General features: G+C 40.7%; 1 protein-coding gene across 2 annotated transcripts in view; it reads right to left on the reverse strand.

Moving 5' to 3' along the window:
* The window catches only part of HHLA2 (HHLA2 member of B7 family), a 184,197-nt gene that overhangs the window by 62,403 nt on the left and 96,013 nt on the right, over positions 1-25,781 (reverse strand). For both annotated transcript variants that reach the window (XM_077296816.1, XM_077296817.1), the window contains exon 3: positions 23,499-23,807. In XM_077296816.1, the coding sequence (XP_077152931.1) occupies positions 23,499-23,807 (309 nt within the window). The remainder of the gene's footprint in view (positions 1-23,498; positions 23,808-25,781) is intronic.

The following is a 25,781-nucleotide window of genomic DNA, read 5'->3' on the forward strand; positions in this document are numbered from 1 at the left end:
TTTCAGGCACATGACATTTTTTGATCACTTTCTATTCTGATTTTTGGGAGGCAGAATGAACAAAAAACAGCAATTCAGGATTTTTTTTTTTATTTATGCAGTTCTGGGTATGGTAAAATTAATAAGGCAGTTTTACCCTTCGGGTCAGTACGATTAGAGCAATACCTCTTTTATATTCTTTTATGTTTTGGTCCTTTTACACAATAAAAACTGTTTTATAGAAAAAATAATTATTTTTGCATCTCTTTATTCTGAGAGCTATAACTTTTTTTATTTTTCAGCTGAAGGAGCTGTATGGCACATTTTTGTGGGTATTATGTTTATTTATATCTGTCTTCTTGTTTTTTTATGGTGCTCACTAAAGGGGTTAACTACTGGGACAGTTCTATAGGTTGGTTTGTTGTGGATGCGGAGATACCAAATATGTGTACTTATTGTGTTTTGTTTTTTATATACAAATATTTATTCATAGATACAATATCTTTTTTTTTTTTTTTTTAAACTATTTTTACAATTATTACAAAAAATTGTTACTTTCTTTTTACTTCTTTACTTTGTCCACTATGGGACTATCATTTTTTGCAGGCTGATCGCTTGTACAGCATGGGGATGCAGCAGCATCTCCATGCTGTATAAACTGCTAGCTCTGCACTGACAGAGAAACTAGCTCTGGTGACCTGATCCTGTTATGGATGTGTGTGTTAACTTGTTTAAATTTTTTTGGTTCTTGGAGAAACACTATTTTGGTGTTGTCTGTTGACTTTGTTTTATCCTGAGGAGCACACTCCAGTACAAGGTCTACAACATCATCCTATCACGTACATAGCAAGCCCCCTTTCACCTCCATCAGCACAAAAATAAAAAGTTATAGTTCTTGTAATTTGGTGGAGCAAAAACAATTTTTTTTGTATAAAACTTTTATTGTGTAAAAGTAGCAAAACTTATATAAATGTAGTATTATTGTAATCATATTGACCTGAAGAATAGCTGTCATCACTTTTACCACAAAGTAAATAGTATAAATAAAATAATTTTTTAATTGTTATTCTTGGTTCAATCTGCTTCACAAAACTCAGAATAGAAAGCGATCAAAAATGTTATGGCCTCAAAATGGTACCAATAAAAACTTCAACTCTTCCAGCAAAAAAAATGTCCACACATGACTGTCAGCAGAAAAATAGAAAAAATTACAGCTCTTAAAATATGGGGATTGAAAACTTTTTTTTATAATAAAAAAGCATTTTTTAGTGTGTGATAGCAAAACCTAAAAAGCTGATATAAATTTGGTATAGCTGTAATCATACAGCCCCACAGCATAAAGCCGTCTTATCACTTATTCTGCACTGTGAACTGGAAAGAAAAAGTAGCTTTGGAACAACTGTTGATTTATTCATTCTGCCTCTCAAAGATTGCAATAACATGCTCAGTTCACATTTATCCTGTGATCTATGCTGACCACCTATAACAAGTGTTGAGCGATACCTTCCGATATTCAAAAGTATCGGTATCGGATTGGATCGGCCGATATCCAAAAAATATCGGATATCGGATACCGATACCCGATACCAATACAAGTCAATGGGACACAAATATCGGAAGCTATCCTGGATGGTTCCCAGGGTCTGAAGGAGAGGAAACTCTCCTTCAGGCCCTGGGATCCATATTCATGTAAAAAATAAAGAATAAAAATAAAAAATATGGATATACTCACCCCTCTGACGGACCCTGGCTCTCACCAGTACAAGCGTCTGCCTCCGTTCCTAAGAATGCAGTGAGTGAAGGACCTTCGATGACGTCGCAGTCACATGAGCAGTCACGCGACCAATCACAAGACCGCGACGTCATCGCAGGTCCTACACTCACTGCATTCTTAGGAACGGAGGCTGCCGCTTGCACCGCTGAGGTCCAGGGTCCATCGGAGGGGTGAGTATATCCATATTTTTTATTTTTATTCTTTATTTTTTACATGAATATGGATCCCAGGGCCTGAAGGAGAGTCTCCTCTCCTCCAGACCCTGGGAACCATACGCACTGCACACGCCTGGGAACTTATAGGAACTTCCGATTCCGATTTCCGATATCACAAAAATATCGGAACATGGTATCGGAATTCCGATAAAGCGAATATCGTCCGATACCCGATATTTGCAGTATCGGAATGCTCAACACTACCTATAACGAGTTTCCATCTAAATCTCTGAAAAACATGATTCAGACAAAACCTGTTATGGGGTTGCTTTGCTGCATCTGGCACAGGGTATCTTGAATCTATGCAATATATAGTGCAACTCAAGACTATCAAGGCATTCTGGAGTGCTGCCTAGTGTGAAAAAGCTTGTTCTGAGAAGCAGGTCATGGGTCCTCCAATCTACAGGATAATGACCCAAAACACACTGCTGAAAACATCCAAGAATGGCTAAGCATAAAGCATTGGATTTTTCTGAAGTGGCCTTCTATGAGCTCTGATCTAAATCCTGTTGAACATGTGTGGAAGGAGCAGTAGCATGCAGTCTGGAGAAGGCAACCTTTGCAAATGCGACTGCCAGAACAGTTTGTTCATCAGGAATGGGCCAAAATACCTGTGGACAGTTGCAGAAGGCTCATTCTGAGTTACAGAAATTATTTATTTGCAGCTATTGTCTCAAAATCTTGTGCCATTCCCATTAGTTTTTTTACATTTTCTGTTGAACCAAAATTCAAAAGCAATGACTGATCTTTATTAGCTGATATTCAGTAAATTGAAAATTGCTTTTGTCAGTTTCGTCAGTTTCGAGTGCATTCAGTCAACAGTGTAGGTTTTTCTTACTTTAACAGAAGGGTAACAACAATTTTGTCCACGTCTGTAGACTGGGGAGGGGGGTTTCTACTATTCTAGCATATAGGGACTCTGGATAGGTCACCAGTGTCTGATCGGTGGCGGTGCAACACCCTGCACCCCTGCCGATCAGCTCTCTCTGTGTTGGTGGCAGTTGGAACTGCTCAGTTTCGGAGCTGCACAGCAGAGGGGGATGTTCAGTACTCTCCTGCAGTCACTATACACTAGATGGAGTAGTGCTGTGCAGCTCCATAACTGAGCAGTTCTGTCCGCCGTCATCAAGAACAGCTGATTGGCAGGTGTGCAGGATGTCCTATTCTAAGAACAAGTCATCAATGTTAAAGTAGTGGACTACTCTTTAACCCCTTCATGACCCAGCCTATTTTGGCCTTAATGACCTGGCCATTTTTTGCAATTCTGACCAGTGTCCCTTTATGAGGTAATAACTCAGGAACGCTTCAACGGATCCTAGCGATTCTGAGAATGTTTTTTCGTGACATATTGGGCTTCATGTTAGAGGTAAATTTAGGTCGATAATTTCTGAGTTTATTTGTGAAAAAAATGGAAATTTGGTGAAAATTTTGAAAATTTTGCAATTTTCACATTTTCAATTTTTATTCTGTTAAACCAGAGAGTTATGTGACACAAAATAGTTAATAAATAACATTTCCCACATGTCTACTTTACATCAGAACAATTTTGGAAACAAATTTTTTTTTTGCTAGGAAGTTATAAGGGTTAAAATTTGACCAGTGATTTCTCATTTTTACAACAAAATTTACAAAACCATTTTTTTTAGGGACCACCTCACATTTGAAGTCATTTTGAGGGTTCTATATGGCTGAAAATACCCAAAAGTGACACCATTCTAAAAACTGCACCCCTCAAGGTGCTCAAAACCACATTCAAGAAGTTTATTAACCCTTCAGGTGTTTCACAGCAGCAGAAGCAACATGGAAGTAAAAAATGAACATTTAACTTTTTAGTCACAAAAATGATCTTTTAGCAACAATTTTTTTATTTTCCCAAGGGTAAAAGGAGAAACTGGACCACGAACGTTGTTGTCCAATTTGTCCTGAGTACGCTGATACCTCATATGTGGAGGTAAACCACTGTTTGGGCGCACGGCAGGGCTCGGAAGGGAAGGAGCGCCATTTGACTTTTTGAATGAAAAATTGGCTCCAATCTTTAGCGGACACCATGTCGCGTTTGGAGAGCCCCCGTGTGCCTAAACATTGGAGCTCCCCCACAAGTGACCCCATTTTGGAAACTAGACCCCCCAAGGATCTTATCTAGAAGCATAGTGAGCACTTTAAACCCCCAGGTGCTTCACAAATTGATCCGTAAAAATGAAAAAGTACTTTTTTTTCCCCAAAAAATTATTTTAGCCTCAATTTTTTCATTTTCACATGGGCAACAGGATAAAATGGATCCTAAAATTTGTTGGACAATTTCTCCTGAGTACACCAATACCTCACATGTGGGGGTAAACCACTGTTTGGGCACATGGTAAGGCTCGGAAGGGAAGGATCGCCATTTGACTTTTTGAATGAAAAATTATCTCCATCGCTAGCGGACACCATGTCACGTTTGGAGAGCCCCTGTGTGCCTAAACATTGGAGCTCCCCCACAAGTGACCCCATTTTGGAAACTAGACCCCCCAAGGAACTTATCTAGAAGCATAGTGAGCACTTTAAACCCTCAGGTGCTTCACAAATTGATCCGTAAAAATGAAAAAGTACTTTCCTTTAGCATCAATTTTTTCATTTTCACATGGGCAACAGGATAAAATGGATCCTAAAATTTAGGAGAAATTGGACCCCAAATGTTGTTGTCCAGTTTGTCCTGAGTACGATGATACCCCATATGTGGGGGTAAACCACTGTTTGGGCGCACGGCAGGGCTCGGAAGGGAAGGCATGCCATTTGGCTTTTTGAATGGAAAATTAGCTCCAATCATTAGCGGACACCATGTCGCGTTTGGAGAGCCCCTGTGTGCCTAAACATTGGAGCTCCCCCACAAGTGACCCCATTTTGGAAACTAGACCTCCCAAGGAACTAATCTAGATGTGTGGTGAGCACTTTGAACCCCCAAGTGCTTCACAGAAGTTTATAACGCAGAGCCATGAAAATTAAAAATAATTTTTCTTTTCTCAAAAATGATTTTTTAGCCCACAATTTTTTATTTTCCCAAGGGTAACAGGAGAAATTGGACCCCAAAAGTTGTTGTCCAGTTTCTCCTAAGTACGCTGATACCCCATATGTGGGGGTAAACCACTGTTTTGGCACACGTCGGGGTTCGGAAGGGAAGTAGTGACGTTTTGAAATGCAGACTTTGATGGAATGCTCTGCGGGTGTCAGGTTGCATTTGCAGAGCCCCTGATGTGCCTAAACAGTAGGAGCTCCCCACAATTGACCCCATTTTGGAAACTAGACCCCCAAGGGAACTTATCTAGATGTGTGGTGAGCACTTTGAACCCCCAAGTGCTTCACAGAAGTTTATAACGCAGAGCCGTGAAAATAATAAATGTGTTTCCTTTCCTCAAAAATATTTTTTTAGCCCAGAATTTTTAAATTTTCCCAAGGGTAACAGGAGAAATTTGACCCCAAAAGTTGTTGACCAGTTTCTCCTGAGTATGCTGATACCCCATATGTGGGGGTAAACCACTGTTTGGGCAGATGCCGGGGCTCGGAAGGGAAGTAGTGACGTTTTGGAATGCAGACTTTGATGGATTGGTCTGCAGGCATCATGTAACGTTTGCAGAGCCCCTGATGTGCCTAAACAGTAGAAACCCCCCACAAGTGACCCCATTTTGGAAACTAGACCCCCCAAGGAACTTATCTAGATGTGTGGTGAGCACGTTCAACCCCCAAGTGCTTTACAGAAGTTTACAACGCAGAGCCGTGAAAATAAAAAATAATTTTTCTTTCCTCAAAAAAGATGTTTTAGCAAGCAATTTTTTATTTTCACAAGAATAACAGGAGAAATTGGACCCCAATATTTGTTGCCCAGTTTGTTGTGAGTATGCTGATACCCCATATGTGGGGGTAAACCACTGTTTGGGCGCACGTCAGGGCTCAGAAGGGAAGCAGTGACATTTGAAATGCAGACTTTGATGGAATGGTCTGCGGGCATCACGTTGCATTTGCAGAGCCCCTGATGTGCCTAAACAGTAGAAACACCCCACAAGTGACCCCATTTTGGAAACTAGACCCCCCAAGGAACTTATCTAGATGTGTGGTGAGCACTTTGAACCCACAAATTCTTCACAGAAGTTTATAACGCAGAGCCGTGAAAATAAAAAATAATTGTTCTTTCCTCAAAAATTATGTTTTAGCAAGTAATTTTTTATTTTTGCAAGGGTAACAGGGGAAATTGGACCACAACAGTTGTTGCCCAGTTTGTCCTGAGTACGCTGGTACCCCATATGTGGGGGTAAACCACTGTTTGGGCGCACGTCGGGGCTTGGAAGGGAGGGAGCACCATTTGGCTTTTTGCACGCAGTGGAAACCCCTCAATTCTAACTTCAACACTAACCCCAACACACCCCTAACCCTAATCCCAACTGTAGCCCTAACCCTAATCACAACCCTAACCCCAACACACCCCTAACCACAACCCTAACCCCAACACACCAGTAACCCTAATCCCAACCCTAACCCTAATCCTAACCCTAATCCCAACCCTAACCACAACTGTAACCCCAACACACTCCTAACCCTATCCGTAACCCTAACCACAAGCCTAATCTTAACCCTATTTCCAACCCAAGCCCTAATTCCAACCCTAACTCTATTTCCAACCCTAACCCTAAGGCTATGTGCCCACGTTGCGGATTCGTGTGAGATTTTTCCGCACGATTTTTGAAAAATCTGCAGGTAAAAGGCACTGCGTTTTACCTGCAGATTTACAGCGGATTTCCTGTGTTTTTTTGTGCGGATTCCTATTGAGGAACAGGTGTAAAACGCTGCTGAATCCGCACAAAGAATTGACATGCTGCGGAAAATACAACGCAGCATTTCCGCACGGAATTTTCCGCACCATGGGCACAGTGGATTTGGTTTTCCATAGGTGTACATGGTACTGTAAACCTGATGGAAAACTGCTACGAATTCGCAGCGGCCAATCCGCTGCGGATCCGCGGCCAATCCGCTGCGGATCTGCGGCCAATCTGCTGCGGATCCGTGGCCAATCCGCTGCGGATCCGCAGCCAAATCCGCACTGTGTGCACATGCCCTAACCCTAACCCTACCCCTAACCCTACCCCTAACCCTAACCCTAGTTCTAACCCTAACCCTAGTGGAAAAAGAAAAAAAAATATTTTCTTTTTTTTATTATTGTCCCTACCTATGGGGGTGATAAAGGGGGGGATCATTTACTATTTTTTTTATTTTGATCACTGTGATAGGTTTTATCACAGTGATCAAATTATATCTGGAACGAATCTGCCGGCCGGCAGATTTGGCGGGCGCACTGCGCATGCGCCCGCCATTTTGGAAGATGGCGGCGCCCATGGAGAAGACGGATGGACACCGGGAGCCTCGGTAAGTATAAGGGGGTGGAGATCGGGGCATGGGGGGGCGTCGGAGCACGGGGGGTGGCATAGGAGCACGGGGGGAGCGAACAGGAGGACGGGGGAGCGGAGCACAAGACGGAGGGGAGCGGACCACAGATCGGTGGCTTGGGGGGGCGATCGGTGGTGTGTGGTGGGGGGTCACATCAGTGTTTTCAGCCATGGCCGATGATATTGCAGCATTGGCCATGGCTGGATTGTAATATTTCACCAGTTTTTTAGGTGAAATATTACAAATCGCTCTGATTGCCAGTTTCACTTTCAACAGCCAATCAGAGCGATCGTAGCCACGGGGGGGTGAAGCCACCCCCCCTGGGCTGAAGCACCACTCCCCCTGTCCCTGCAGATCGGGTGAAATTGGAGTTAACCCTTTCACCCGATCTGCAGGGACGCGATCATTCCATGACGCCACATAGGCGTCATGGGTCGGATTGGCACGGGTTTTCATGACGCCTATGTGGCGTCAAAGGTCGGGAAGGGGTTAAGCAAGCGTGTAACTTCACCCAATGGACAAACGTTTTGCTCATGCATCAGATGATTCCCAGCTTGTTTGTGTAATGCTTGGTGACTTTGTCGGGGCTTACGTCTGAACCCCTGCAACACAGAATTCTGTAATATGTTCTGACGGGGCCATTGACTATAATGATGCAGATGAAGTCATCATGTACTCCGTTGAACATTATTTTCGTCCACACACGCCTAGTTGAGGCATGCGGCAAGATGATCAAGGAGGCGTCTGACTGGTTCTAAATTTATTTTTGCAGCAGGACAACAAACCCAAAGATAGCCAATGTATTTAAAGAGATTGTCCACACTTGGAACAAAAGTCTGCATTCACTATATGTGACTGCCGAATTGTGACAGTTTCTGGTGTGCATGCTATTACTATTCCTTGATGCAAGAAAGTGGTTATGTGATTTGTATACCTAGGGATACGTGCTGACTAGATGTATTCAGCTTCTCTCAATAAAAGTGAATGGAGAGAAGCCATCTGAATCTAGTAAGCACGTGACAGAAAGCATGTAAAGGTACCGTCACATTAAGCGACGCTGCAGCGATAACGACAACGATGCCGATCGCTGCAGCGTCGCTGTTTGATCGCTGGAGAGCTGTCACACAGACCGCTCTCCAGCGATCAACGATGCCGAGGTCCCCTGGTAACCAGGGTAAACATCGGGTAACTAAGCGCAGGGCCGCGCTTAGTAACCCGATGTTTACCCTGGTTACCAGCGTAAAATGTAAAAAAAACAAACAGCACATACTTACATTCACGTCCCCCTGCGTCCACTTCCTGACTGACTGAGCGCCGTACAGTGAGAGCAGAGCGGTGACGTCACCGCTGTGCTGCTTTCACTTTCACTTTGCGGCGCTGAGTCAGAGGAGGAAGCAGACTGCAGGGGACGCAATGTGAGTATGTGCTGTTTGTTTTTTTTACATTTTACGCTGGTAACCAGGGTAAACATCGGGTTACTAAGCGCGGCCCCGCGCTTAGTTACCCGATGTTTACCCTGGTTACCAGTGTAAAATATCGCTGGTATCGTTGCATTTGGTGTCAAACACAACGATACACGCCGGTCTGACGACCAAATAAAGTTCTGGACTTTATTCAGCGACCAGCGACATCACAGCAGGATCCTGATCGCTGCTGCGTGTCAAACTAAACGATATCGCTAGCGAGGACGCTGCAACGTCACGGATCGCTAGCGATATCGTTATAAAGTCGTTTAGTGTGACGGTACCTTAAATCACATACATGAGGTCAAGTAATTACCAGCTCGCACTGTGAATACTGGGGAATTCTGATAGTGTGCGCACCACACACTATACAATTTGGCAGTCTGCAGTCACATAAAGTCTACGTCAAAAAGGGGTATTTGGCCAAAAGTGATGTACGACACAGCACACTGTGCCTCCTTGTGCATCAGTACTGTGAATGGGCTGTCGCTCAGTACATTCTGAATCCTGTTTTGTTATGGACATAAGCCCCGATGGAGCCAATGAACATATAGACTCATATATGTTATGTTAAAATAGCCTTACTAAACTTTTGGGACATTGTTCTAATTGTTTTATCCCTTTCATTCTGAGTTGATTGGTGGAGATCCGGGTCCTGAGACTCCGACCAATCTGTTCAGAATAAAAGAACATAATACATATTAAAAAAAATCTAACAAAATTTAACGGTACTCTTTAAATGTTCAACCACTCCATATTTCTTTCCCATTTACAAGGAAGTTGCAGGCTTTTATGATGCAAGGGTATTTGTCGGCGGTGACCTGCCATTGCAATTGATCACTGTAATAAACTTGAAACGATAATTTTAGGGTCCCTGTGCTGTTTATAGTACATGAACAAAGACAAAGACTATAAAAATACAGCCGTCTAAACGAGGCCTATATACAGTATCTGCCGAACAAATGTTTGACTAAACTCACAAATACTATAGATAACTGCCGGCTAAACAGTTGATAAACCATCGTTCAGCTGACAGCTATCTCAGTCATTGATCCCATTACACAGTAGCGCTCGCTTTGCCGAGCGCTCCCGTGTTCCCTATGAGACAGCCACTGCCAAACTTGTCTGGTGGCAGCCTCTCTCTTACAGGGCCTCTGTCAGCACTGAATGACTGTTCAAACCAAGTACAGGTGCTCGGTGCATCATGGCGGAGCCAGTCATTTATGTGCACCTTCCCACCTGCTTGTTTTCCCTCTGTCTCTGCCCTTCTCTGGGGCACTGGGCCCCATAGAGTAGGATGGATGTATTCATACATCTGTTAAGTTACGGATCCATGTTTGAGATCCGTATGACTTAAAGCAGGTCCTATTCTGATCCAATTTGCAAATTAGATTTGGATATTGAAGTCTATAGGGAGCTGTGAAACACAGATTCAAATTGGATGGCTTCTGCTTTGCATCTGTGTCATACAGATCTGTTGCTTAGTTTATAAACTTGAATAAAAACGTGATCTTCCAAGGGTTTTGTATTGGCTGGAAGCGAGCACCTCTTCAGTGAAAAAAATAAATAAATAAAAACGGAAGAAAAAAAATAGAAGCAACTAGGATGATAACTGAGAAAAAAATCAGTCCGTTTCTCTCGAACTGTAACAAATAGATGTGTGAAACGGTCATCAGTCTCTTGACGAGCACGTTACCAACGGTATGTTTGGCTTGCTCACCTTAGTCTATTGTGTGTGGAGACCTTAACATCTAAAGGGAATGGGTACTTTTAGGCATCATTCAATGTGTTTAAACACATACATGTAAAAATGGTACTGGTGCCATGTGCCTGTTTTTACCATCAGTGTCATCGGTGGTTTTCACAGATGGATAAATAAATTACAAAGCTTATCCTTTTCTTTCCAATGCTAATCACAGACAGCACACGGACTGTAAACGGACTGTACGCTGATGATATCTGTGTGCTGTATGTGTTTTTTTCTGGACCATTAGACTTGTGTTAGCACTTTTCATACGTTATACTGTAAAAAAACAGACATGTCTCTGTGAGTTTTGTACGAGCACACAGTCTGTGAAAAATAACATGGCTATGTGAACTGCCTCATAGACTATAATGGGTACCTGCTTTATCCGTGAAAAAAACAGATAGAACCTATAGGTGTAACACTGATGGCTGCATGAGGTCTTAGTCTGACTTAACAAGTAAGGAGCGTGACCACTTAAAGTGCCTAGGGCAGCATGAACACCAAATACCCTGGGTGTCAATATGCTCACTGCATTCCTAGATTAATTAATTAATTAATGGTTGTAGTTTGAAAATGAAGGTCACTTATGGGGGGGTTTCTACTGTTATGGCACCCCAGAGTCTTTGCCAATGTGACATGGCACCCAAAAACCATTCCAGTAAAGTTAACACTCCAATGGGGAGCTGCTTCCCTTCTAAACTTTGCCCTGTGCCTGAAAAGTATTTTCTGACCACATTTGGGGTATTGGTATACTTAGGGAAAGAGCATAACAAATTTTGAGGTCCATATTATCCATTTAGTCCTTTTGTAAATTAAAAACTTGAGGCTAAAATATTGTAGTGGAAAAAAATGTGATTTTCATTTCCACAGCCCAATGATATACAGTTACATTAATCAGCTGTGGGTTTAAAATGCTCATAATACCCTTAGATGAATTCCTTGAGAAGAGTAGTTTCCATGATGGGGTCACATGGTGTCTGCAATCTATTCTAGCAAAAATTGCGCTAAAAAGTCAAATGGCGTTCCTTCCATTCTGAGCCCTGCGATATGCACAAACAAGAATTTCCAACCAAATATGAGATATTTGAGTACTCAGGAGAAAAAGGACCCACAATCTATTGTGTAAAATCTCTTGTTTCCACTGTGAAAATGTGAAATTTGGGGCTAAAGCAATATTTTTGTGGTAAAAAACATCATATTTAAAATTCATGATCCAATTATATAAAATTCTGTAAAGCACCTCTAGGTTTAGGACAATCATCACACCCATCAATGAATTCCTTGAGGTATATAACTTCTAAATTTGGGTCACATGTGGAATTCTGCCTTTTTGGCACCTCTGGGGATCTGAAAATGCAACATGACATCCACAATCTATTCCAACCAAATTTACACTGCAAAAATCATACAGTGCTTCTTCTCTTCTACTGTGTGCCCAAACAGTAGTTTCCAACCACATATAGGGTATCGGTGTACTTCTTAAAAACTGCACAACAAATTATGTGGTCTTTTTCTCCTTTTACACTTGTAAAAGTAGGATTAAAGCAGGGCTTGGGAACCTCAGGACCGTGGGCCATTTATGGCCCTCGATGACCTTTAATCCAGCCCCTGAGCAGATTCCCAGGGACCACAGTGCTTGGGACTGCAGCTGTTTTATTGACAGACGCATTCCCACCAATTTATTTTGCTCTGTGAGAAGGTGCATGCAGTGATCACTGCTGAAGGCTGAGACGTGTGCAATGAAAGGTTACGTCCTGATGTGCAATGAAAGGTTACGTCCTGACACCAGTGCCAGCGTCAGGACATTCTTTGTAGGTGGAGTTAGCAAGCAATTTGTATGGCCCCTGAAGGATGGTATAAATATCCAAATGGCCCTTGGCAGAAAAAAAGATTCCCCACCCATGGGTTAAAGCTTCATTTTAGTTAAAAAAAAATGTCATTATTATTTATTTTTCCAGTTTCCATTAATTCCAGTGAAACACCTAAGCGGGTCTTGTTTGTGTTTTTTATGACTTATAGGTCCCTCAAAGTCACTTCAAAAGTGGATGTCTATAAAAATATAGCTTTTGTAAATGTAATTTTTTAAAAATTAAAACTTTCTGCTATTTTTTTTAACCCTTCTAACATCCTAACAATTTATTTTCAAAAATGATGCTAATTTTCAGTAGACAATTGGTAAATGTTAAAAAACGAAGTAGAAAGCACTGGCGCTCCTGATAGTTCCTAGTGGGGGAACAAAATTGCTGAATGTAGAGTGCTGCTGGTGATTGTGATAGGTTCTGTGTAGACCTGTAAAGTATATCAAATGAAAAAAAGTGGTATTCACCTGCGCTGTCTACAAAAACGAACAATAAAATGAAAAATAGATGATTAAATGAATAAGAGAGCACTTACTTAATGAGTAATCATTGGTTATGCAGTGGATGTTGTAATAGGTCCTTAAAGTACTACCAGAATCTTAGAGGAATGAGAAAAAAAAAAGTGTAAATGTTTGTATTGGTGAATGTAGTGAGACTAAATAGATTTATAATATATACTCACTCAGATATTAAATGGAAATGTGCAATGAAGAGACGTGATCCCTGTGTATCTGCAATTGATGCGGGTATTGTGATGACCACGGTTGCTTAGTCTTCAGAGGTTTATAGTAGATGCCCCTGCTTAAATAAATGTACAACCTTTATATAGGTATGGTTTTAAATAAATGCGGTCTAGTTTTCCCAGTACACAATAAACTTACTGCTGGTGGGAATAGCGCAGGATTCCATTAGGTTAAGGTACTAAGATGACCGTCAGGTGCTGGCTGACAAGGATTACTGTGATTAGAATTGATTGCCCATATGTTGAGATGAGGAGAAATGCTCCCCTAGTATGTTGGAGCACTAATATGCCACAATTGCTATGTGCAGGGTTTAACCCTGATGAAGAGGGCCAGAGCCCTTGCAACGCGTTGGTTGGCTGACTAGCTATACTAGCACACCTGTCCTCTTTAGCCCCGTAGCGTGGTGACGTCACCAGTAGCTCCGCCCACCCTCTCCGCCCGCTACCTCAGCGCTGCATCCGGCCGGGGCGGTCGCGTGGCTTCTGCCGCCACTCTCTCCTTAACCCACCGCTCTGCCATAGGGGTACACCTAGCGGTGGCTCAGACTGTACTCAGTACAGCATATTTTATGTGCACATAGCAATTGTGGCATATTAGTGCTCCAACATACTAGAGGAGCATTTCTCCTCATCTCAACATATGGGCAATCAATTCTAATCACAGTAATCCTTGTCAACCAGCACCTGACGGTCATCTTAGTACCTTAACCTAACGGAATCCTGCGCTACTCCCACCAGCAGTAAGTTTATTGTGTACTGGGAAAACTAGACCACATTTATTTAAAACCATACCTATAAATTTTGTACATTTATTTAAGCAGGGGCATCTACTATAAACCTCTGAAAATTAAGCAACCGTGGTCATCACAATACCCGCATCAATTGCAAATACACAGGAATCACTTCTCTTCATTGCACACTTCCATTTAATATCTGAGTGAGTATATATTATAAATCTATTTAGTCTCACTATATTCACCAATACAAACATTTACACATTTTTGTTTTCTCATTCCCCTAAGATTCTGGTAGTACTTTAAGGACCTATTGCAACATCCACTGTATAACCAATTGGTAAATGTTATTTATTTTGTGTGGTAAGACTGTTTTATCCCCTTCCCTCTGAAACCTTGTTTTACCTTCTGCACCAGTGCAAATTTAATTTTTCAATTATGACCAGTGTTACTTTATGTGGTAATAATTCTGGAATGCTTCAACATATCCCAGTGATTTTGAGATTGTTTTTTCCTGACATATTCTACTTCAAGATAGTAGTAAAGTTAGGTAGATATGATTTGCGTTTTTTATGAAAATATTGAAAATTAGACGAAAAGAAAAATTCTAAATTTTTGAACTTTTAATTTTCATGCCCCCAAAACAAGTAATAAATAACATTTACCACATGTTTACTTTATGTCACTATCATTTTTTAAATATTTTTGTTAGGAAATTGGAGTTAAACAATTAGCAGCAATTCATCTTTTTTTCCAAGAAAATATACAAATACTATTTTTTAGTGGCAACTTTATTTTTGAAATTACTTTGAGAGCTCTCTGTCATAAAATCCTCAAGCAAGACGCTATTGTAAAAACGTCAACCTTCACGGCATTCAAAACCAAATTCAGGAAGTTTCTTAGCCCTTCAGGTGCTTCATAGGAATAACAGCCAAGTTGAAGAAAATAATTAAAAATTACATTTTTTCACTAAAATGTTGTTTTAGCTCCAAATTTTTCATTTTCACAAGGGTAACGGGAATAATTAACCTTCCAGTTTTTTGTGAAGTTTCTCCTGAATACGCTAGGATGCCTCAAGGTATGGTACAGTATAATGAGCCACATGAAGGGAAAAACTACCTTTTGGGCACATGGCAGGGTTCAAAATGGAATGATTACTAAAAGAGGCGCTATGGTGCTAACACAGCAGAACAAAACCCAAATGTGACACCATTTTGGAAACTTCACTCCTCAAGGAATTTATGAAAGGGTGTGGTGAGCATCTTGAACACATAGGTGCTTCACAGAATTTTAAAAACATTGGACTGTTTTATCCACAATAATATTGCCTTAGCCCAAAGTTTTTCATTTAAAAAAGGATAACATGAGAAAATTAACTGCACAACTTTTGTGTAATTTCTCCTGAGTATACCGATGCCCCATATGTGGTTGGAATCTACAGATTGGGTATACAACAGGGCTCAGAAGGGAAAGAGCTCTATTTGACTTTTCAAGTGCAGATTTTGCCAGAAAAGACTGTGGACACCTTATCACATTTGAAGAGCCCCAATGTATCACAACAGCAGAAACTTCCTACAAGTCACCCTATTTTGGAAACTACACCCCTCAAGGAATTTATTTGTGGTTGTGGTGAATATTTTGAACTCATAGGTGTTTCACAGAATTTTAAAACATTACCTTTTTTTTTTCCACATAAATGTTGCATTATTCCCCCATTTTTCATTTTCACAGGGGCAACAGGAGAAATTGAACCTCCCAATTTGTTGTATAATTTCTCCGGAGTTCACAGATGCCCAATATTTTTGGGAAAACTACTGTTTGGGGACATTTCAGGGCTTGAAAGGGAAGGATTGCCATTTGATTTTTCGAGTGCAAATTTGGCAGGAATGGACTGCGGGTACCATCTCATATTTGAAGAGCCGCTGACGAGACAAAACAGCGGAAACCCCCTCAAGTGACCCTATTTTGTAAACTACAACTCTTTAAGAATTAGTCTAGGGGTGTACTGAGCATTTCAAAACCAGAGATAATTCACAGAATTGTGTAACATTGGGCTGTGGAAATGAAACATTTTTTTTTCCAATAAAATGCTGTTTTAGCTCCAAGTTTTTAATTTTCAAAGGGCTATTTGGAGAAAATTGATTACATAATTTGTTATGCAATATCTCCTGAGTATGCTAATGCCCTATATTTGGTCAAGTACAGTGCAAAACTGTAAAGGGAAGGTGCGCCATAATGGTGTGCAGATATGGCGGGAATAGTTTGTGAATCCCATTTCACACTGGCAGAGCACTTGAGATGCCAAAACAGCAGAATCCTCCATAAGTCAATCCATTTTATAAACTACATCCTTCAATGAATTCATCTAGGGGTACAGTGAGCATATTGACACCACAGGTGTGTCACAAAATGTTAGAATATTGGGCAGTGAAAACTATTTTTTTTATTTTTACCACTAAAATGTTGTTTTAGACTCAAGTTTTTAATTTTCAAAGGGGCTAATAGGAGAAAATGGACCACATTATTTGTTACACAGTTTCTCCTGAGTACACCCACCCAAGGAGAAGGACTTGGGGATACTGATAAACTTATCTGGAGCAGTCAGTGCCAGGCAGCAGCTGCCAAAGCAATCAGAATCATGGGGTGCATTAAAAGAGGTCTCGATTTTTCATGATGAGAGCATACTGCCTCTGTACAAATCCCTGGTTAGACCGCACATGGAGTACTGCGTACAGTTTTGGGCACCGGTGCTCAGGAAAGATATAATAGAACTATAGCGAGTACAAAGGAGGGCAACAAAATTAATAAAGGGGTTGGGGGAACTACAATACCCAGAGAAATTAGCAAAATTAGGATTATTTAGTCTAGAAAAAAGACGACTGAGGGGCGATCTAATAACCATGTATAAGTATATAAGGGGACAATACAAATATCTCTCCAAGGATCTGTTGATACCAAGCAAGGTGACAGTCATAAAGGGGGCATTCTCTGCAATGGGAGGAGAGAAGGTTTTTCCACCAACATAGAAGAGGAATCTTTACTGTAAGGGAAGTGAGAATCTGGAATTCCTTGCCTGAGGAGGTGGTGATGGCGAACTCACTCGAGGGGTTCAAGAGAGGCCTGGATGTCTTCCTGGAGTGTAACAATATTGTATTTTACAGTTATTAGGTTCTTTAGAAAGACGTAGAGGTGGGGATTTATCCTGATGGAATATAGGCTGAACTGGATGGACAAATGTCTTTTTTCGGCCTTCCTAAGTATGTTACACCAATACTTGTATGTTGTAAAAATCAACTTTTTATGCATAGTGCAAAGCTGAAAGGGAAGGAGTGCTTTATTGAAATACTGATTTTGCTGGAATGGTTTCCAGGTGTCATGTCACATTGGCATAGTCCCCGAGATGCCAGAACAGCAGAACCCTCTACAAGGGACCCCATTTTATAAACTGCACCCTTCAATGAATATATCTAGTGATGTAATAAGCATATTGATACCACAGGTGTATCACAGAATTTTATACCATTGGGTCATGATGAAATAATTACATTTTTTTCACAAAAATACTGTCTTAGCCACAGAGTTTTCATTTTCACAAGGGAAATGGTTAAAGGTTACCTCAATTTGTGACACAATGTCTCCTGAATTTGGCAATACTCCTGATGTGGCTGTTTGGCTATACAGCAAGGCTTAGGAGAGAAGGAGTGCTATTTAACTATTGTGGCCTAGATTTTCTTAGAATAGTTTGCAAACTCCATTTGCAGAGCCCTTAAGTGCTAGAACACCAGAAACTACATCAAATGACCCCATATTGGAATTTACACCCCTCTGGGAATTCATCTGCGGTTGTAGTGACTATTTTTTTTCCAGAAATAAACATGCAATGAAAGATGCAGAATGAAAATGCAAATACACTACTGTAGTGCCCAATACATTGTAGTGCCCAATATATTATGCCCACCTTGTAGTTCATGAACGATGTACCGATAAATTAGGCAGACTTTCCTCACTACAATAATGCCAAATGTGGACATCAGAAGGAGGGAGGTAAATGGGTTTGGAAGTGCAGATATAACTGTTTTTTTTTTTTTGGTGGGAGCCATGTCGCATTTCCAGAGCCTTTGTGCTACCAGTAATGGGGAAATCCCCTATATACAGTGGGGCAAAAAAGTATTTAGTCATTCAGCAATAGTGCAAGTTCCACCACTTAAAAAGATGAGAGGCGTCTGTAATTTACATCATAGGTAGACCTCAACTATGGGAGACAAACTGAGAAAAAAAAATACAGAAAATCACATTGTCTGTTTTTTTATCATTTTATTTGCATATTATGGTGGAAAATAAGTATTTGGTCAGAAACAAAATTTCATCTCAATACTTTGTAATATATCCTTTGTTGGCAATGACAGAGGTCAAACGTTTCCTGTAAGTCTTCACAAGGTTGCCACACACTGTTGTTGGTATGTTGGCCCATTCCTCCATGCAGATCTCCTCTAGAGCAGTGATGTTTTTGGCTTTTCGCTTGGCAACACGGACTTTCAACTCCCTCCAAAGGTTTTCTATAGGGTTGAGATCTGGAGACTGGCTAGGCCACTCCAGGACCTTGAAATGCTTCTTACGAAGCCACTCCTTCGTTGCCCTGGCGGTGTGCTTTGGATCATTGTCATGTTGAAAGACCCAGCCACGTTTCATCTTCAATGCCCTTGCTGATGGAAGGAGGTTTGCACTCAAAATCTCACGATACATGGCCCCATTCATTCTTTCATGTACCCGGATCAGTCGTCCTGGCCCCTTTGCAGAGAAACAGCCCCAAAGCATGATGTTTCCACCACCATGCTTTACAGTAGGTATGGAGTTTGATGGATGCAACTCAGTATTCTTTTTCCTCCAAACATGACAAGTTGTGTTTCTACCAAACAGTTCCAGTTTGGTTTCATCAGACCATAGGACATTCTCCCAAAACTCCTCTGGATCATCCAAATGCTCTCTAGCAAACTTCAGACGGGCCCGGACATGTACTGGCTTAAGCAGTGGGACACGTCTGGCACTGCAGGATCTGAGTCCATGGTGGCGTAGTGTGTTACTTATGGTAGGCCTTGTTACATTGGTCCCAGCTCTCTGCAGTTCATTCACTAGGTCCCCCCGCGTGGTTCTGGGATTTTTGCTCACCGTTCTTGTGATCATTCTGACCCCACGGGGTGTGATTTTGCGTGGAGCCCCAGATCGAGGGAGATTATCAGTGGTCTTGAATGTCTTCCATTTTCTAATTATTGCTCCCACTCTTGATTTCTTCACTCCAAGCTGGTTGGCTATTGCAGATTCAGTCTTCCCAGCCTGGTGCAGGGCTACAATTTTGTTTCTGGTGTCCTTTGACAGCTCTTTGGTCTTCACCATAGTGGAGTTTGGAGTCAGACTGTTTGAGGGTGTGCACAGGTGTCTTTTTATACTGATAACAAGTTTAAACAGGTGCCATTACTACAGGTAATGAGTGGAGGAAAGAGGAGACTCTTAAAGAAGAAGTTACAGGTCTGTGAGAGCCAGAAATCTTGATTGTTTGTTTCTGACCAAATACTTATTTTCCACCATAATATGCAAATAAAATGATAAAAAAACAGACAATGTGATTTTCTGGATTTTTTTTTCTCCGTTTGTCTCCCATAGTTGAGGTCTACCTATGATGTAAATTACAGACGCCTCTCATCTTTTTAAGTGGTGGAACTTGCACTATTGCTGAATGACTAAATACTTTTTTGCCCCACTGTACATGTTAACAGATGACGGATCTGAACAGAGACTTATTTTTTGTTTGTTTTGTTGAAGCATGGTGGCATTTAGGGGTACTGAACATTTTGTATCAGCACTCATTTATTAATTTATCCTGTGCTAGATCTACGCTGAGCACTTTAGAGGTTTCCATCTAAATATCTGAAATACGTGATTCAGATGAAACACCTGATGGATCCATTCACTATAATGAGGCAGCAGAGTTACTCCAGACTCCGTTTAACTTTTGTTCAGTGGTTTCTGGCTTTTCGGAGGTACACAAAACTGTGGCGAACCTCGCTTTTTGGCATGCCTAAAAAGATGGACATTGCAGGATCATACATCAGATAGAGTCCAAAATGACTCCGCCTACCTCTTTATAGGGAATGATCTGTTGAGAATTTTGTATGAACCACATATTTCAGAGATTTACACAGAAACGCTGATGTTTCGCTTTCACTTAAGCCGAGTTCCTGGATTATGTGCCCTCATTATTACCATGATGTAACTGTACGTCAATTTGCTGGAACCCCTTTCCGATCGTAACATCATATGTGATAAAGGGGTTAAGAACCTAAAATGTAATACTTTGAAAACGCAAAAACATGTTTCAAACTTTAGTACTGACATGAACTAAAATGTTTGTCATGAAAAAACATTCTCAGAATCTCTGGAATATGTTGAAGCATTACAAAGTTATTACCATATAAAATGAAATACGTCAGATTTGAAAAATAAGTCTATGTCTTTAAAGCCAAAAGTGTCTCGGTACTTACAGGGTTACATTAAAGATTTAGGTTGAGATTCACCCAGTAATGAAGCAGGTATTGGCTTCTGGATTCCTAAATACCTCTTGACAAAATCTCAAGTCACACACTTAAGACAAACCAGACTTTAGTCAAAACATTCACAAGCTTATTCACTCGCTTTTTCAGATACTTTTCCTTAGCTGCAGTGCAGACCACAACTGAATGCAATATTTGTAATTAGTAATGTCCTAGAAAACTCAGATTTTCATGATACATATTGAGTCTCCCAGCCAGGGCAGTGGGGTACTCATTACAGGTCCGGTCTCAAGGGAGATGTCACGGTGGCTGCGACCCGGTCCATGGCCCTGGGGGTCAACGTTAAAGGGGGACGGTCTTTAAAGGGGAAAATGTTTATAAGTCTGTCGTGACCCCCACCTGTGGTGTTCGGTCAGTAGTGGGATTGACGCTGCACTGAAGGGGTCCCCTGGGGGATGTTGCGGCAGCACGGGTATTACACTTCCCACAGGTGAAGCGGGGTCCCCAGGGGTCCTATGGTGTGAGGTGTGGATAGTATTTGCCCGTGAATAAATGGAGGAGGCAAGTTGTAAGTCTTCACCTGGTTTACTGCAGATGGTAGGCAACAGTCCAAGGCACCAGCAACAGGTACATTAGGAGTCCAGGCAGTCCATAAACAAGTGGAATCCCCTTGGCAGGTCAGGTTGGAGGCCTTCCACTCTGCGCTTGATGTGTCTGAGGTCCCTGCTGCCACTAAGTGCTCCAAACAAGGTCCTAGTAGTTTCCCCTGTCCTGGGATAGGTACCTGTATGGTAGGCAGCTTGAGCTGTCCCTTCTGGGGGTCTCCGCACAGTGACTTCAGGCTCCAGGGTGCTGTTGTACCACAGGTGCAAATAGGCAATGTCCGTGTAATCCTATGCCCTCCGGTTCTGCTCTGTGTCTTAGAATTCCACAAAAGCCTCGGGCTCCCGGTACCCGGTTTCTGCGCACTGACTCATTGGAGGCCTACTCGTAGCCTCCTTGAGTCCTGTATCGCCTCTCTGCTCCCTTCCTGTCTGTCCTCGCTCACAAACTGTCTGTACAACTGAACTAGCTCCTCCTCCAAACCAGGATCTTTATCCAGAGAAGCTGCCCTTAAACAGGGTTTTGAGCTCCCCCTCCTGGCCTGGATTTGGAAGGTGCTGTGTGTGTGATAACCTGCCAAAGGGATTCTCGCTTGTCTCCAGGCATAGCGCTACCCTCCCCGAGAGGAAGGCAGCACTACTGTGGTACCCGAACTCCTGGGGTGCCACAATATCACTTCAATACAACATGAAAAAAGTAATCTCTGAGATACCGTTGTAATCACAAAGAGATAAGATCTATGAAGTAGTATTAAAATATCAAAGATTATTTTAAATAATTAAACACAGAAATAAAATAAACAATATAAAACATGGAGTTCGTATATTGAGGGACACTACAAATGCTTGGGCAAAAGCTCATCAAATCGACTACCATACATAGCAAAGCATTGAAAAAAATAGAATAATGTCATGCCGATGCATATGGATGAAAGGAGCCCTCCCATTAAAGTATTAGTTATCCAAAGTCTTAATATAAAGATAATCTCCCAAACAGCCCCATTAAACCTAACAGTAATGGTTTACTCCATGTAAGTGGTATAAATACCTTCAATAGGGAGATCACTGCTGCTGGGATATGTCAGACTGCTTGTCACCCTTCCAAGCAGCATGTCTCTGCGTGGACATGCAGCTTGGAGGGAGGGACATTGACCATCAGTAAGAGGTACTCCATTTTTCCATACAGTTTCTTTTACATCTGCTTTTTATTTATTTGAAATGATCTTTGATATTTTAATATCACTTCTTTGATTTTTTCTTATTTCCTTGTGATTACAATGGTACCTCAGACATTAGTTTTTTCATGAATGCAATATTTGCAAAGTCAAAGTTCTTTATTCATTTTGTTTCCCCACCATTCACAAATATAATAAATAACATGAAAAATGTATAATTTGGGTTGTTCCGGGCATGATGTTATCAATTACGTTAGGTACATTTTAAAAATATTTAGAATTGAGAGTCCTCAGTGGTTGATACCTTTTAATGGCTAACTGAAGTTAAGTACATTTTTAAATCTTTATGTATTTAAGCCCTTTTTTACATTTTAAATTTTTTTTGTGTGCAGCTATCAAACCAATAAAGTCGCACTCTGTAGTACTAAAGCATGTAAATATGAAATATATGAAATATGAATAGCATTACTGCTCTAGATAATAAGAAAAGATGGAGAAACTTTGTACATAATTTGGCCAATTCATGCATGTCCAGCAACCAAGAACAAGGCGATCTCTGGTTTGCTGGGACCCTGACTAATGTGAATACCTCTATTAGGTTACAACTTGAATTTATGGGTAGGTAGGATCCTACTACAATTAAAACCGCCACAGGCTGGAATGCGGTGTGCTCGGTCAGAGGGCTGATACACAAATAACAATTTTACAAATTGTCATTTGTTATTAGTTATTTGTTTATATTCTAAAAGTAAAAAAAAATGTTTACTTTTTAGTTGATGGTATTTTACAGTGACTTTTTTTCATTGGACAAGATGTTTTTATTGGTATTATTTTGCGGTACATGTGATTTTTCTATAGTACTTAGGTAATTGCATTTTTTTCAGAAGGCGCTGTGACTAAATCCCTGCAATTCTGGCTTAGATTTTTTTTTCTATTTTTATTATATACAGTGTTCACTGTGTTGGATAAATGGCAAACTAATTTTATAGTTTAGGTCATTACGGACATAGTGAAGCCAAAAAAGGTATAGATGTTTTTACTTTAATAAAAGCAACTTAAAATAGGTAAAGGAAATGAGGCAATTTACTTTTTTTTGTGTGGCGGGTATATGTGATGTTGGGCTCACTTTTTACACATTTTCACCATTCTCTTTTTACATCCAAGGGTCGATTGTGCCAATTTGTGAAGCCTCTGAGCATATACATGATCATTATTCTATAACAACCTATTGGACTCTGGCATGTTTCTTACCTATAACCTGCAAACTTATTTCCTGTTCCGTACGGCCTGCCTTTGTCGACACATAGCAATTATATGTATTTTCATCACTTTTCTTCAAGTTTCTTATTTGTAGAGAGGCATTTCCTTCACTTATTTCATTCAGAAAAAGCGAAGTTCTTCCGTCATAGCTTTTGTCTTGGTTTTCCAGTTGATCTGTATTCCGAAAATATGAATGTACTGTTTTGCTGTCTCTAGTAATCCAATGAATGACCACACCCTCCTCAGGTTTAAAAGAACACGGCAAGATGACATCTTTGTTTTGTTCACCTAAAATTGCACCTGTAAAACATATAATTGTGGAATACTAATTTAGAAAAATGTTCGGAACATGGTTCAACATCTCCTATTAATATAAACAAGATATAGCTAATAGAAAGCTTTTTTGAATAAAGGATTGTATTATTTTCATTTTTCATAGTTTTAGGAGTTTAAAGTCAAGGCTACAGTACTCATAGCCTCCATTCATTTCTCTTGCCTACACATGGATATTTTGCATGTCAAAAACCCTTCCCCTTTAATCATTGCAGCATTATTGGCTAAAACAAGCATTGAAGGATTACCTGCCAGATTCAACACCCCAGGTGATTACTTCACAACAACAGTCAATCCAGCATAATAGATTAGGCATTGTGAGCTTTTTTCTGGCTGGCATTCACTGTATTTTCCTTCATTTCTCCAGTGGCTGATGTTTTAGTCTTCTCTTGATTCCCCATTTGACACCATGTTCTTTCTCCCTGATTTTAGGATAAAGTCACGCTGTACCAGAACACTATCACAGCATTGTCTTTGTAGGCACGTTATATCTGCTTCACGGCACTTCTAGTTGTCAAGGAGAATATGTTCCATATCACCGACCAATAAGGAGCACGTATATCCTTTTTCACCACAATATCCTTTTTCTCACCTTCCATTAGTTATGGGACTCAATACTGTACATTTGTATAAACCTGGTCCCGTGGGACTTTATGTATGCTGCTGCAACCACCTTTATGTTGCTGCTAGTCATATTATCATATATCCTTTGGACCTAATTGTAACATTATAGATGTTTTTTGCACGTTGTAATTATTTTACACATCTATGGATATTATTTACTTTTTGTTTCCTTTGCTTAAAAAATTGTATTAGTTTTGTACTAGATAAATTCACTTGCTCTGAGGAAGGTCCATGTAGGACCGAAAACGTTTAGCAACTGATTTGTTTATCTGGATGTGAAATAAATAACCTTCATCTTTCTTCAAAAATGAGTGCCAAGTTTATCTACTTATTTGACTGAACGGGCTGGAGACCCTACTTGAGCACCTATACCCAGTTTTTTAGAGAGTGCCGTGTATTTTCATATACGCCATATAAAGGCCAATCAGATTAGTTCATTGGTTCAACGTCCCATCTCCACAATCTACTACCTATAACCTGTATTATAACCATATTATACAGCACTCTGTACTTACAATTGCTCACTTTGCCTTTCTACCCAGCTAATACTTCTCTTTTTTTCTTTTCTCTGCTCTATGTAGAAACAGAAAGTCTCTTTTACCTGCATGAGTCATTCCCCTCTTCAACTCTTTTTCTAGCTGCTCCACTCACCCCCCCCCTCCCGCCATGGACATTTGCAGTGACGACTCATGAAGTGAAAAGAGAATTCCCTTTTCTAGATAGTGCTCGGAAGGATTCGGTTAGTTTGTTTTTAATAACATGATGTCATAAACCTAATAGAAGAGAAGTATTAACTGGGTAGAAGGGCAAAATGTGCAATTGTAACTACACAGTGCTATATAATTTGATGATATATTAGCGAATACAAATTTTGATAAAAGCACTGCTTTAAGCAGAAAATTATCTTCTGTGTGATGATATACTATGATGGGCGTAGCTTTGATAACTTACAGAAAAATTGCAGACTCACCAATTTTTACCAGTGGTAAATCACATTCTTGTAGTCAGATTACTGCCCACTTCCAGTGCAGCCATTGGAGAATCCTCACAGTGAGTGATGTGAGGATTCGCAAGTTTGCAGTCACATAGAGTGACGGTAGACTTATAGTCTAAGGCCGGACAACCCCTTTAATAAACTTGGCCTGTCTTAATCCTTTTAACCCTTAACATACGTCAATACGCAATAAATTGTTGGCCAGCAAGGGGTCTTATTCTAAACCGCCGTTTTAAAATGGCGGTGAGAAATAAGTAAATTGCACCCCCAAGCGGGAAAAAATCCAGTGAGTGACAGCTGTATATGACAGCTGACACCCTGTG

Source organism: Ranitomeya variabilis, chromosome 3, assembly GCF_051348905.1.
Source record: "Ranitomeya variabilis isolate aRanVar5 chromosome 3, aRanVar5.hap1, whole genome shotgun sequence".
Classification (NCBI taxonomy): Eukaryota; Metazoa; Chordata; class Amphibia; order Anura; family Dendrobatidae; genus Ranitomeya; species Ranitomeya variabilis.